This window comes from Euleptes europaea, chromosome 2, assembly GCF_029931775.1.
Source record: "Euleptes europaea isolate rEulEur1 chromosome 2, rEulEur1.hap1, whole genome shotgun sequence".
Classification (NCBI taxonomy): Eukaryota; Metazoa; Chordata; class Lepidosauria; order Squamata; family Sphaerodactylidae; genus Euleptes; species Euleptes europaea.
In genome coordinates, this window is record NC_079313.1 from 17,323,882 (window position 1) to 17,339,285 (window position 15,404).

At 50.2% G+C, this 15,404-nt stretch overlaps 1 protein-coding gene across 1 annotated transcript in view; it reads right to left on the reverse strand.

The window, feature by feature from the left end:
- Positions 1-214: 214 nt before the first annotated feature.
- Positions 215-15,404, reverse strand: part of NOS1AP (nitric oxide synthase 1 adaptor protein) — a 68,502-nt gene continuing 53,312 nt past the window's right edge. The window contains exons 7-10 of the mRNA XM_056845386.1: positions 15,192-15,352; positions 14,012-14,179; positions 11,576-11,741; positions 215-606 (exon numbers count right to left, since the gene is read on the reverse strand). Coding sequence (XP_056701364.1) covers positions 215-606; positions 11,576-11,741; positions 14,012-14,179; positions 15,192-15,352 — 887 coding nt within the window. The remainder of the gene's footprint in view (positions 607-11,575; positions 11,742-14,011; positions 14,180-15,191; positions 15,353-15,404) is intronic.

A 15,404-nucleotide genomic window follows, 5' to 3' on the forward strand; every position in this document is an offset into this window, starting at 1 on the left:
AAGGGGGGGAAGCGGCACTTGTTTCTGCAGCCGTGCTCCCAAACAGGACTTTCTCCTTCTCTCCTGGGAGATTTGTCCCCAGACATCGCCCACAGCTCCGATGCTGCCCGCAGACCAAAGAGGCAGGCTGGTTAGGGCCCATTTACGAGGAGACCCCAATCCTAGGGCCTCTCGGCTGTCGCCTGCCACAGACCTAAGCCGTCCCCTCTGCCCCTTACACCGCGATCTCATCGTCCAGGCTGTCCCCCAGCCCCTGCTTGTGCAAGACGTTGAGCAGTCGGAGCGGCTCCTCCTGGGCCCACGAGCCCCAGTCCTCGCTATCGTCCGTGTTGGACTCGTACTCGGAGGCAATCCCGGACTCTCGGAACTTGATGAGCTCCAAACTGCCCAGGGGGGGCGTGGCGCCGGGGAGGAAGCGGAAGCATTCCAGCTTGGCCAAGCAGTCGCTCCTACCTAAAGGGCCGCTCAGGGAGTTGGCAAGGCCAGGGAAGCCGTGATCCAGCTGGAGCAGGTGGGTGTCCACAGGCATCGGGGTGGTGGGGTCGCACAGCATGGGTTGGGCGCCTGCCCGGAAGGTGATTTCCAGCAAACTGTCTTGAGAGCCCACTGCAAAACAGGGAGAGAGGGAGAGAAATAATGGTCAGGTCGTATCTCTTGAGAGAGAAGGTGATTCGTCCACTGATCTAAGAGTCCCTCACTTGAGCACAGCTCTCTTCTGAGCAAAGGAACACGGGCCGTTTATGCACGGGAGTTTTACCTAAGGTAAGTTGCTTGCTGGACCCACTCTTTCCTGTTGGGAATCTATGCACCAGCACTCTCCAAGCTCAAATCAAGTCCCCGCCCCTTTAAATGCTGCTTTGTAATTGGCTTACTTGTAGTGCTTACTGTGAGAGAAAATCCCCCCCCCCCAAACAACTGCCACATAAAAAAGCAATTTAAGAACATAAAAAAGGTGCAATCTGAAAGGGGGGGATTCCAAGCCTTGGTTTTAAAAAGATTTTCTTCTGCTCAGAAAGAGGTCTGAGGAAGCATTTCCCTGCCTCTGGGCATGCTGCTTTGTAACCGGCTGTGAGCGAAAACCAAGTTTGCATGCCCCGCACTTTGCCTTACGCGCAGGGATTTCACCCGGGCTTTGCTCAGGGAAGAGGGAAGAGTCGGGTTAACCGAGGAATGGGAAGGCCCGGACATTGCGAGGGCTGGCAGCGAGGTCATCGCTATTGGATGGAAAACTCATGCATAACTCCAAGGAACAACCGAGACATATCGGGGGCGAACATGAGTGAAAGTACCCATGCATAAATTACCTCTGTCTAGTCTAGGTCTTCCCAATAATATTTCTACTGCCGTAGTTCCTTGCAGGGCCTGATAGAAGGGGGGAAGGGGGTAGGCAGCTCATGTATTTCTTACATTCTTAGGCTGAAAAATTCTCAAACATGACAACCATTCAGCAGGTGCAAAACAATTTCGACAAGGAGGCTTCATTCAGGAAATTAACCACCTTTGCTTCTCTTCCCTAGTGTTGCCCCATGCCAGTCCAAGGGAGAGGCTTAGACATTTTAAGTAGATCTAGTGAGCAACTGCATGTTCATTTGTTTTACTAGTGTTCTGTATTATTCCACCAGTCGACAGGTTGACCCCAAACACCTGTGTTTTCTCATATGCATGCTCAGGCAATACAATCCTTAAAACCTGAGGACTAGTGTCTGGGCGGAGAACTTTGGGGGGATGATCCACCCTCGCCCAACGTCTTCTTGGTCATGGAAAAAGTGACCCTAGCCTGTAAGACAAGCAGTTGATTATGGATCTCAACAGTATCACCTGCCAGGATAGGCACACTCTCTTAGTAAGATTCCAGCTCCACACACCTGTTTTTCACTTGAATTCCCCCTCCCAACTGGAACTGCGACTCTTGTTTCAGAGTCTTTTTTTTGTGAGTGTTTTCTTTGCCAAGGGAATGATGGATGGGGCAGGGCGGAACAGTTCTCGCGGCCCCAGGATGTGGTGACGTCTGCCAACTTGGAAGGCTTTAAGAGGGGAGTGGACATGTTCATGGAGGAGAGGGCTACACATGGCTACTAGTCAAAATGGCTACTAGTCAGGATGCGCACCTATTCTCTCCAGGATCAGAGGAGCATGCCTATTATAGTAGGTGCTGTGAAACACAGGCAGGATAATGCTGCTGCAGTAGTCTTGTTCGTGGACTTCCTGGAGGCACCTGGTTGGCCACTGTGTGAATAGACTGCTGGAATTGATGGACCTTGGTCTGACCCAGCATGGCCTTTCTTATGTTCTTATGTGGTGATGGCTGCCAACTTGGAAGGCTTTAAGAGGGGAGCGAACATGTTCATGGAGAAGAGGGCTATTCATGGCTACTAGTAAAAATTTATACTAGTCACGATGCATACCTATTCTCTCCAGGGTCAGATGAGCATGCCTACTTTATTAGGTGCTTTGGAACACGGGCAGGACAATGCTGCTGCAGTTGTCTTGTTTGTGGGCTCCCTAGAGGCCTCTGGTTGGCCACTGTGTGAACAGACTGCTGGACTTGATGGACCTTGGTCTGACCCAGCATGGCCTTTCTTATGTTCTTATGTTCGTGTCTCCTGCCTTGTGTCTCCACCTGTCAAAAAGGTATTCACAGGAGGGGATCCCCATCTACACGGCTCCCAGCAATGTGCTAGACGCAGCACTCTTACTGGGCACACTATGCTCCTCCAAACAGCACAGGGTGCTGTCTTTCATACGTTCCTTCCCCATGTTGTATTGTGCTTGCATGGGGGGGAGGGTGCACAAATGATGTCACCAGAGAGGCATGCCTGTGCATTGGTTGACTGCTTCTAACTATGGCGGGTGTAAGCAGGGTCGCTAGGAACTCCAATGCAGTTGCAGTGTGCTCAGCTCCCTGGAGGTGGCTCTTTTTGGCCATTTCTTTCTTTTCTAATGAGACCAGACAGTCATGGAATCCAATGTTAGAACTGGTTCATGGTGTAGAAAACTTCTCAAGGACACCCGACTGTGCGTTAGAACAGCGAGAAATAAAAATTCCTATTTGGAGTTGTTACAGGAAGCAATTAGCAGATTCAGTGAGCCTTAACTGAATCAGGTTGACGTACACTTACTAATGATGCAAGGCCTATGAGCATAAACACATTCTACACGCAGCGCATGATTTATGTTGGATTATGTTGGAACAGCTGAAATAACTTCTCCTGAAGAGCTGTTGGTCTGCCATCGATAGGAAAATGTACTGACTTAGCGTTGATTTACATTTATTCATAACAGCTTTTGAATATGCCAGCGTGATTTGTGAACGGCTTTTTTTATACCACGTTAGGGCTGTTGGAAAAAAAAATTCGGTAAAATTCGGATTCGGCAAAATTCAGCTTATTTTGATTCGGGAAATGCCGAAGTCCGAACTCCCCCAATTCGGATCCGTGCAATTCGGCGCGAGATTCGGAGTTTGGGGAAAAATTCGGCCGTTTAAAGCCATTAAAAACACATTCGCGCCTTTCTGCGGCTCCAGGGGGGCATGTTTAGAGGTAGAGGCCCCAAACTTTCAGTGTAGCTTGAGGGGACCCTTCTTGCAAGAACCCCCAAGTCTGGTGACGATTGGGGCACGGGGTCCCGAGTTATGGGGCCCGGAAGGGGTCCCCCCATCTGCCCATTGCAATAAAGCCATTACGAACACATTCGCAGCTTTCTGCAGCTCTGTAATAGTACAAATGCGCAGAAAACAGACTTTTCCTGGTTAAAATCTTTTTACTTTCAGGCGCTTATACGGTCTTTCTCACTTTGGTTTCAAAGAACACAAAACAAAAAAATTAGAAAAATGATTTGCGATTTACTCTTGGTTAAAAGTGGGTCAGTGCTTAAGGCTAGCACTGTTTCTGCTAGGGCTCTGGATGGTGGAGGAGTTCTCGGGTGGAGCTGCCGTACAGCCACCCGAGGATGTGGGTTCAGTATCTCATTCTGCTGCTGACTGCCCTGGGCTCGCCATGGTTTCGGGCTTGCCATCCTGCCAACCACCACAAATAAAGGAGCCCTGTGCTCCGGAGGGGGATCAAGTTCAAGGTCCCCTTCTTTTTAACCTGAGGTCTCCCCAACAGCGGGGGGACCTCTCCCTTTGTTTGTACAAAAGATAGATTTAACCATAAGCTAAAGAAGAAAAAACACAGGCATGCTTGTAGGAGAAGTCTCCTTACTTAAGGGGACAGAACCTATTTCTAGTCTTCCTGGTTCTGCCACAGAGGGGCTGGTATATGCAAATTGCTGACCCTCTAAGCATACTGGGATAGTTATCCCTGTCAGCGCTCTGGGCGGTGCTGCTCAGACTGCTGCGTTGCAAGTAGACAGGTGAGAGAGTTTAAAGAGACAGTTCTTTAACGTTCCATGAATTAGGGTGCCGGGGGAATGAGAGGGGGGGCCACCATGATAAGCAAAGGTCTTCTGCCAGAAGCTCCAGGGTTTGCGAACTCCAAACTGCACTTGGACCCAGCCAACTGGTATAGTTCCTGCAAGGGGGCAAGACGGCAGCCCGACACCTCGGTGAGCCTAGGGCAGACCGTTCCCTCTTGCTTTCACACGTCCAGTCGTCGGACTTTATGGCTCACGTCTGCACAGGACATCACTCTGCACTTGAATCTCTGGCGGCTGTACGATACCAGTAGAGCCTTCCTTCCCACCTCCAATTTTTCCTAGGGAATGTCGAATAGGCAACCCCACTTTGAAAGTTAAAGAATAGAATCAAGAAAACAAAGAAATACATACATAGCGGTCAGTGCACATAGGCATGCTTTCGGTAGAGCAGAGCCGGCAAGATGCAAATTTGGCTTGGCATATGTTTGTCATATGTAAATTCTCAAACCCTGAGGCACGCTGGGTACCTGACTACTTTCAGCGTTCTGACAGGTGTTCAGACCGCGGCGCTTCACTTAAAGAGGTGGCGAAAGTTTTAAAGAGACAGGTGATTGACTTTCCAAGGCTATAGTTGTTTGTGGGGGAGAAGGGGCACCCTTGATCTTGGAAGGAGGTCGTCCGGGAGCTCCCTGGCATTTTCCAAAAAGCCTCGCTATTCTGAGACCCTGTATTTCGGGCAGGGACTCAACCAAAGCGGGATGCCAGACCCGAAACGAGAGAGACAGTGGGTCAGAGGGACTTCCAGTTTCTCTTTTCCCTCCGGATTTTGTTCTCAGATCCTGTGTAGGAGCCTCTTAAACCCACTGTTATTGGTTATCTCTGGGCGGGCAGCGCTGGTTTAACCCAGTTCCCAGCCTGCCTTGCATCCACCTTCTCGGTGGCTGTACAGTAGTGCCTTGAACGTTCCCACATCCCGCTTTCCAATTTTTACCTCTGGGGTAAGCCGAATAGGTAACCCTGCCTTGGAAAGTCAAAGATAGAAACACACATACAAGAAAAGGGGAGGGGTGATCAGCCCCTCCTACAGCTGCTTGTAGGAGAGCTGTGTAGTTCGGTGGATAACTTCGTTTGCTGAGCTGCTTTCGCACCCAGCCCTTAAAACCACATTCGCGGCTTTCCGCGGCTCGGGGGGGGCATTTTTGGAGGTAGTTTGCTAACCATTGCAATGCAAAGCAACACACAGAAGACCATGGAAAGGAACAGAGAGGTGCGCTAGCTGTGCATATGCTATAAGTAAAAAATGCAAAATATTAAGTGCTCTTGATTATCCTGCCCCCGAGCTCCCGTCCCCTCCTCCGTCTCGTCCTCCTGCTCCCAAGAGGCCACGCGCACCTACGTGCGCTCACTCCGGGAAAATGGCAGGGAGGAGAAGGTCGTACAGGAGAGCTCCCTGGCTCCGGGAGGAGGTGGATATCCTCTATTTTCTGGAGAATCGATGGTACTCATTTGAGGCCTTCGTCCGCCCTAAGGAGCACAGTTTGTCTTTTTTTTAGACAGGTCTCCCAGGCCCTCTTGGCACGTGAATTCACGCGCAGCCCGGGGGAATGCCTGTTAAAGTACCGGAAGGTGCGTGACGCCTTCCAGGCCTCGATACAGCACGCATGGCTGCGGCCGGGCGAGAAGAGGCCAGCGCATTTCAAGCACTTCAAGAAGCATTGGGAGCTGGCAGGTTGCCCCGCCACAGAGATGGAGGTGTGGGCAGGTACGTTTTTCGCGCGCGTTCTTCAACATGGATGGATGGAGAGCCATGTTGCCTAGCCTCCCTCCCTCCCTCCCGATGGCCACTGGCAATAATCCCCATTAAATTTATCCTTTTCACTGCTGTGGCACATCTTTTAGCCTACACTGGGAGGGACCCTTTTTGAATGTCTTTTCCAGTGACTCTTGTTGCCTCATGATGTGACCACCAAAGCACGCAAGCCTCAGCTGCTTGGTCTTTCATTTCAGTTACTAGGGTCAGTTCAGCCTTGATTTGATCTATAATAACCCACTGATGTTGGTTTTCCCCCCCCTTTGGCAGTCAAACGTATCTGTAACACTCTCCTCCAACACCACATTTCAAATAAAGGCTACTTTCTATGCTAGAGCCATAATAATTTGTAATGAAAAGAGCATGCCTCAGAGCATGTGCAAAGTGTCTTTTCCTCATCAGTGAAGATTTGTGCATGTTAGTAAGGAATTAATCCGAGGAGAGAATACACACACTCAAGAAACACCAGGCTCCACACACCACCAGCTCTTCCTGCATTCATGCATTCCTTCAAGAGCCCAGATGGGGGGTTGCCACTTGCCAACCTCCAGGAAGCGACTGGAGATTTCATTTTATCCCCGCTAATCTCAGCCCAACTGTGTCTTTGTCCTCCTTTAGTGCTAGGAAGCAGCGCCATCACCGCAGGGCAGGATGCAGGGCAAGCGGTGTTCGTGGTATGCCGCAGAGGTGAGTGCGGCGTGCTACGCCAATAGTCACACTCCGGTAATACCAGGCTGTGTTGCCCTGGTGCGAGCCATCTTGTAGAGGGGTGGCACAAGCCTCTGACAGACCTTGAAGCGAATGAGGATCTCGTTTTTACTATTCTCATCCCACCAGTCTCTGTTTCTATCTACAGAGCCAGAAGGCGACAGGCATGCGGCTGCTGTGCTGCGGGCAAGGCAGGCGGCGGGGCGATCGGCAGCTGGGGCCGGCCCAAGTGGAGGTGAGGCATACAACTCCATTAATGCAGAACTTCCAAGACACACACTCAAGAAATACCAGGCTGTATAACACAAAAGTCATGCATTCCTTCCAGACAGAGTCCAGATGGGGTGGGGGCTTGCCAACCTCCAGGAAGCAACTGGAAATCTCCTTGTATTCCTACTCAAACCAGCCCAACTTTCTCTTTTTCTGCCAGAAAGCAGCACCACCACCACCACACCAGGACCACCGGTGTATCATTCGACGGTACACTGTGAAGGTGAGTGAAGCGTGTAGCTCCATTAATCACATTCAAGGAATAGCAGGCTGTGTTGCCCTGGTGCAAGCCATCTTTATGAGGGGTGGCACAAGCCTCTGGCAGACCTTTAATGCATATCCAATAGTAGCCAGGCGTGGCAGAAAGACAGAAAGAAATGTCCATAACCCTAACCTGTGGTGCTATTAAGAAAGCATATTTTGTGCGGCACACCTTTGATTTTCCCCACTTTTATTTGCCTAGCATCAACAGCGGCAGCTCCTCCAGGCCCAGCCCCAGAGGCAATCGTGGTGCCGGCTGTCCTAGTCCATGATCCAGGGACAGGTTCGTTGGGGACCCTTGCAAAACTCACCTTGTGTTGTGCCACCCATGGGATACGCATGAGTCTTCGAGGGGGGGACCTCTTCCAAACAGAGGGCACTTGGATGAAGATCGTTGTTTTTGGTCTTTTCCAGCTCCTGCCGAATCGCCCTAGCCGGTGAGGGGAGAGGCTGGAGTGTTCCTGGATCTGGTCCAGGCACTGGAGGAACGCTCGCAGCACTCCTGTAAGTTTCATGAGTGCTGGGCAAGGGTGGGTCGGGGACCAAGATCTTCCTCCCCCTTTTATTTCCTTTTTGGAAAAGCCATGCTTTCCCCGGTGTTGCTGACCAACCCTTTCCTTCTATTGATCAATCTTTCCTCCCCCCCCCCCCCTGCAGTTGACCAGAGGAGCACATCAGCCGCCTGGAGCAACAGGTGTTCGTCCCACTTTAATGTCTCCTGTTTAAAAGCTTTAAATGTAAAACAATTTTTTTTAAAGAAGTTATGATTGTTGACCACTGTTTAAAAAGTTTACATTTAAAACAATTTTAAAAAAAAAGGTACGGTTGTGAAGTTGATCTGTTATTAGAAAAAAGTTTAAATAGTTTAAGTGTTAAAAAGTTAAAATGCTTGCATGGTTTTCTAAACATCTGAAATGGATGTATATTTTTCTATAAAGTTTCTACAATTGCACAGTTTATTAAAAGGTTTGTATTTTAAATTGCTTATGTTGTGGTTGATGTGGGGGGAGAGGTCCAAAAACACACAGGTGAGGCAAGCACAGACTTCAATAGGAAGTAGGCAAAGAACAGACACCAGAGTTCAACTTTCCTAGCCCATTTTCTTGTACCCTACCTCACAACTAGCGCAGCCTGCCTTACACAAAGCTAAACACCAAACAGCATCACAAACAAAGCAGCTACCTAGAAGCAGAGAAATAACCAGCGAGGACAGACCTCAATAGGAATCAAGCACAGATCACCAGACTTCACCTGTTACCTCGGCCTCAACTCCTCTCCACATCCAGCAAAGTAGTTCGCAGGAAACTGGCAAGTGGCAACCCCCCCTCCCACTCCTCCTCCCGCCACTGCAGGAAAGGCTCCACAACAGCAGCACCAAAGGAGCAGGAGGAGGGACAGCCTGAACAGCAGCAGCAGTCCCCCGCCCAGTGCCAGCCGCACCTGTGCAGGGGTTGCAGCTCCAGAGGCCCCCTCGGGAAAGAGCATCCGCCGCTGGATCTTGGAAGGCGCCTCTGGAGCTACTTCCCACCCAGGTCGGGGGCAAGCCAAAGCCCTCCCCCCTCTAGTCTTCTGCTTCGCTTCCCCCCCGGGCCCCCTCTTACCTGCACCCCTGCCACTCATTGTTCCCCTGGGCCAAACTCTGGCTACCTGTACTGTGGGGAAGTTTAACTGACTAGTTAGCTGTCCTGGAGTAGGATCAGTCCCTGAGCTGAGAACTTTTTACGTACCCTCCCCCAAGATAACTAACTGCTAACAATAGGCCCACCCCTAACCTAACCTAACTTAGATACCTGCTGATTGGTTTGGTTCGGTACCTGGGGAACCTAGTCTAGAGACCTGTCTGGGTTTAACCCTGGAGATGTATTTCCAAACCTTTTTAAAAAGGGGAAGTAATGGCTGGGAGCCTGGGATAAGTTAAACCCTATCTAATTCTGCACTCCAACAATGGTTCCCTCAGCAACCAGGAGGAGTGTTCTCTCTGCAAAGATGGACACTCTTCCCTCACCTTTGACTACATCTACTGGCAGCAGCTGTCCACAAGACAGGCTAGGGGCTACCCAACAACTGTTTTACCTAGTTGTAATCTATTTAAAAGTCAAGATCCCTTGCCCTTTTAAAGACCTAGCTGAGCCTAGTTTTTGAGAAGCTGACCGGCCCTACAGCGAGGTTTTAAATGCGAGGGCCCTAGGCCAGACGCCGCCTAACTGATCTTATGAATGCGGGAAAACCTGAGGACACACAACTGAAGCCCCCCTCTCAAACCAGGGAGAGAGAGACACGAGCGGGCACCCCCCCAGGCAGAACAGGCAAAACCCCCCCTCTCAAACCAGTACAGCTCGGCCCCAAACGGGGGGAAAAACAAGGAGGAGGAGGCGGGGGTGCCGAGCAGCACACCGTCACATTCAACCCCAGCGCACGGGGAGAGTCTCACGCAAGCCGCACCGTCACACTCAACCCCAGGCTAGGGGCAAAAAAAAAAAGCACAGCACAGCACACACTCCCGCAGAGGCGAGCGGGCACACACCCTCTGCAGAATGGGCGAAGCCCCCCCCCCTCAAACCAGTACGACTTGGCTCAACCCAACAGGAAAAAAACCAAGGAGGCACGGGTGCCGAGCGGAGAGAGACTCGCTAGCAGCCGAACAGACTCAACTTTAAACTTTAAAACTTTAAAAGCAGAACACACACTCCCGCAGAGGCGAGCGGGCACACCCCCTCGGCAGAACGGGCGAAAGCCCCCTTTGGCTTCCCCCCCTCCCCCCTTTGGCTCCCCCCCCCACACACACAGAGACTCTGCTTCCCCCCCCCCACACACACACACAGGAGAAAAGGTATAGAGAAAAACCCCCAAAATCAAACTGTGTGGATGTCTTCCAGCAGGAGCACGGAGGAGAAGTAAATCCAATCCTATTCCGGTAAGCACCAGCAGCTCAGCCCAGTCAGGAATCGGATCTCTCAGCAGCACCGCCACCAAATTGGAAGGCAATGAATACAGTCGGGACGGGAGGGGAGGGATGGGAGTTTTTAGACTCTTCTTTTGGCCATTTCAAAAGTGAGAATCCCTGCTCTGATTGGCCAGGAGAAGACTCAGCTTGGCCACCACTGGCTGCGGGAGAATGCTGCTTATTAACTGACGGTTATGCTGCTGATTCTGAGCCCCCAAATTTGCCAAATTTATTCAGCGTGCCCCAAACTTGCCGAATTTGGCTCGTCGTTTTCCCACCTTTTAAAAAATTCGGTTCCATCCGAACTGAAAACCGCCGAATCGGAGGAAATTCAGTTTTTTTTTGGTTTGGGACAAAACCGAATCGAAACCCTAACCCTGTTTTCTCAAGATTAATTTTTAAATAGATATTTTAATTGAAAGGCTGAGTGGAAGCAAGGTTTTCACATTGGAGGTGGAATAAATAAAAAACAATATACTTCCTATTTTCCCTTAAAGTCAGAATCCTGGGCCCTGAAAGCGGTGGATGCCAGCGAGGGTATCTACTCACCACTCAGTACCAGGACTTGGTGGCTAGCCCTGCATTCAGGGGCAGACAAAATCACTTATCAGATGGAAGAGTGGAGAATCAAACCCAGTTCTCCGGATCAGAGTTCACCGCTCCAAACCATCGCTCTTAACCACTACACCACGCTGGCTCCATAACAGTTCATCCTGGTGGACATAAGGACATAAGAAAGGCCCTGCTGGATCAGACCAAGGTCCATCAAGTCCAGCAGTCTGTTCACACGGTGGCCAACCAGGGGCCTCTAGGAAGTCCACAAACAAGATGACTGCAGCAGCACCATCCTGCCTGTGTTCCACAGCACCTAATATAATAGGCATGCTCCTCTGATATTAGAGGTTTTACTGGTGATACTGGTGGTTTTACATGTGGCCTGTATTCCAGCCCCCATGTTTTTAATCTGTTTTATTGTGCACACCAAATAGATACACTCCTTTATAAGAATGTTTAGTTTCCAACTCAATCTTTAGGTTCGCTCTACTGACCTGAAACTCCACCTGTGAGTTGAAGTCCCACCCTCATGCCGATGGTCCTACCACACCCACAGTGAGGGTGGACACCCAGAATGAGAAATCAGCGTCAGATGAAGTGCATGATATCAAATGAGAAGCAGCAGAATGAGAGCACTACTGCAGGGGCCGAGAGGGAAACATAGCTCTTACTGGTCTGGGGTCCCAACAGCTTTGCCTCCAGTTCCTGCACCTGCTTCACTAAAAGGGAGATGTGTTGAAGGAGGTCCTTGTTTTGCAGCAGGAGTTGGTGCACCCGGGCTTGGGCTTCAAGGCGGGCAGCGGCCTCGGTCGCCAGCTGGTCCTTCAGCAAATGCACCTGCGGGACATACAGGTGATTTATGCAGGGGGAAGTTTGCGTTTGGTTTGCTGCACAGTTTTCTGATCCGAATTCTCAAACATCATATTCATGAGTGCTTCCCCCCACCCCCAAGAAATTCCAGGAGTGCCTTGTGATTAATTATGCATCCCTAGTGAATCACGGAGCTTCTGAGACCCTTCCCCTAAGAACGCAGCCTTGTTGCAATTTACTTGGAGGGGGTGGGTCAGCTCTTAAAGGGACTGCTCCGGGTCTGTGTGGTGTTTTATCCATGGTCACTTAACCCTCCTTTATTCCATTTCAGCCAGGATCAAATTTTTGGGAAGGCACGTTACCTCATTCCTTGGAAGCTCAACGCTGCTTCAACGCAAAACGAACCCGGCTTTTCCCATTCCTTTTCTGGACCGAGTCAAACCGTTCTTCCTGGCTCATTCCAGAACCACAGAGAGGGTATACAACTTTCTCGGGTTGAGCTTCGCCCCATCCTTTTCCAAACCCTTCTTCAAGGCAGCCAAACAGGGAAAGCACAGAAGATTGGCTTCTCTCACAGCCAATCATGAAGCAGTGTGTAAAGAGGCAGGGATTCAAGGGCTTCCTACTTCCTGCTACTTCAGAGCTCTTTCTAAGCAAAAGAGAGGCTTTTTTAAAACAAGGCTTGGATTCCACCCCCCTTCTTTCAGATTGCTCCATTTTTTGTTTGTTGTTCTTTAAATGCTTTTTTTATGCGGCAGTTGGGTCTGGGGGCGGGGGAAGGAAGTCTTCTCTCAGGATGAGTTGCGAAGTCAGCCAATTACAGAGCAGCATTTAAAGGGGTGGGACTTGATTTGAGCTTGAGAGGCTGTTTTTCTGTATTCATGCCTGCATTAGCACACAGTTTCATCCCTGATCATTCCAGCCAATGCATACAGTTTCCCCCAACCCGGGTTACTTTGATCCTGGCTGAAACGGGTAATAAAGGAGGTTAAAGCGACCCTAAAGGAGGTTAAAGCAACCGAAAATCAGTAATAAACCACATCCCCCTACCCTTGCCAAATAAAAAACGGCAGAACCCCAAATGCGCAGTCAAGGAATGGAAGTCACAAAAACAGATGTAAGGGACCGCCTCGGCTAAGTAGAAAGATGGGGAAAACTGAATGGTGAACATCAACAGATCAAAACTGGTCAATACTCAAGCACATATCCAACACAGATCATTGTAAACAGACTGTTTTCTGTGCTAAGAAAACACCCCCCCCCCCAATATTATTTTAGTTAGGTGTACGACCTATGGGGGACTATCTGGCTGCAGTAGTTTTAGCGACAACCATTTTTGGAGTCATCTGTTGTTTAAAAATGTTTATTTATGATTATTTTAGCATTTTAATGAATAATTACTGTGCCTGTAGGCTGGTTTTAATGTTGTTACCCACCCTGAGCCTGGCTTTGGCTAGGGAGGGCAGGATATAAATGGAAAATAATCAGTCAATAAATACACAAATAAAGTGCAAAGTTCCTGGGTTTTGATGTCCAAACCTGGGGTGACGGTGGAAGGTTTATAACCCCCCCAGTATCTCCCTGCCCAGCCCCGAACAATGGGCGGGTCATAATGTGTCCAGAGGAGGGCAAGAAAGATGGTGAGGGGTCTGGAGACCAAGTCCTATGAGGAAAGGTTGAAGGAGCTGGGTATGTTTAGCCTGAAGAGGAGAAGAGTGAGAGGTAATATGATAACCATCTTCAAGTACTTGAAGGGCTGTCATATAGAGGAGGGTGCCAAGTGGTTTTCTGTTGCCCCAGAAGGTTGGACCAGAACCAACGGGTCGAAATTAAATCTAAAGAGTTTTTGTCTAGACATTAGGAAGAATTTTCTAACAGTTAGAGCGGTTCCTCAGTGGAACAGGCTTCCTCAGGAGGTCGTAAGCTCTCCTTCCCTGGAGGTTTTTAAGAAGAGGCTAGATGGCCATCTGTCAGCAATGCTGTTTCTGTGACCTTAGGAAGATGATGAGAGGGAGGGCATCTTGGCCATCTTCTGGGCATGGAGTAGGGGTCATTGGGGGTGTGGGGGGGAGGTAGTTGTAAATTTCCTGCATTGTGCAGTGGGTTGGACTAGATGACCCTGGTGGTCCCTTCCAACTCTGTGATTCTATAAACTGGACCAAGATCCCTGACCTTCGACCTGTCTAGCTCGACCCTCCAGTTCAGACTGCGATATTCCGTAAGCTCATTCTACTCGGTGCATCAGCAGGGGGATTCCTCTGCGCATTTCCCTGCAGTCTCAAGGCACAGATAGTCACCTGGGCCACTGCAACTTCGGTCTGCTGCTGCTGCTGTTGCAAGAGCTGCTGCAGAAGCTGCATTTGGTGGTGAGTCGACAGAGGGACCCCCGGCTCGGGTAGCTGGGCGGAGGAAGGCAGCAGCATCTTGGAAGAAGCCAGCAGGATATTCTCTGGGTTAAGCAAGCCCTGAAAAAACACAAGCAGATGCAGGAAGGGTGAGGGTCCTCTTCCCCCACAGTCCCTGCCTCCCTGCCTCTGAAAAGGAACATTCTCAATACCAACCCCAACGAAATACCAACCCCATTTCTCCCCAACGCACAGACACATAATTAGGAGGAGCTACCAAATTGTGGAACTCCCTGCCCCAGGACATGGTGATGGCTGCCAACTTGGAAGGACTTTAAGAGGGGAGTAGACATATTCATAAGGATAGGGCTATTCAAGGCTACTAGTAAAAATGGATGCTAGTCATGATGCATACCTATTCTCTTCAGGATCAGAGGAATAGGCCTATTATATTAGGTGTTTTGGAATGCAGGCAGGATAATACTGCTGCAGTCATCTTGTTTGGGAGCTTCCTAGAGGATTCTAGGTTTTCCTTACCCTTCAGAAAGTTTTATTCATAAGAATATGAGGCTTAGACCCAGCAATCCTGTTTCCATGGTGGAACAATCTGCCATATTTAAAGATGGAAAGAATCTCCCTTCCCCTCATCAGATCAACGAGGAAGCTGAATGCTTTTTAGGCCCCCCTGATGTCTGGATGACTCAAGTCATTTGCTTGGGTCACCTGGGGCCATCAGCTGTGTACTGTTGTCCATCTTCAGGTGTGGGCACAGGTGTGTGGAGGTGTGGGGGCCCCGTGGCTCAGTGGAAGAGAATCTGCTTGGCATGCAGAAGGTCCTAGGTTCAGTGCCCGACATCTCCAGTTAAAAGGACTAGGCAAGGAGGTGATATGAAAGACCCCTGCCTGAGACCTTAGAGAGCCGCTGCCAGACTGAGCAGACAATACCGACTTTGATGGACCGAAGATCTGATTCAGTATAAGGCAGCTTCATGTGTGTTCAGGTGTGTGTTGTGGTGGGCTTCCCTCCCTAGCTTCCTGATTTTCAGAGCTGGCCAGTGAGGGGCCACCTCTTCTTGCCCATTCACCCCGAGGGCTTCCTCCGTTCTGGATTGGTGCACAGAGATGAGCATACCTTGTTGCAGGGCAGGGTGGGAGACTCCCCGCCGACGGCATCGAGGTCCGTCACCCCCCTGTTGAACTCCAAGTGGTCGCTCCCGGGCAGCCCGACGTCCACCGCGTCAATGTCAGTCTCCTCCGCGGCGCTGACAGGCGGCGCTTCAGGCACACCGCTAGCTGCAGGAGATTCAATGGCATTACCAAAGGGGCAAGCTTGGTTAAGCCTCTC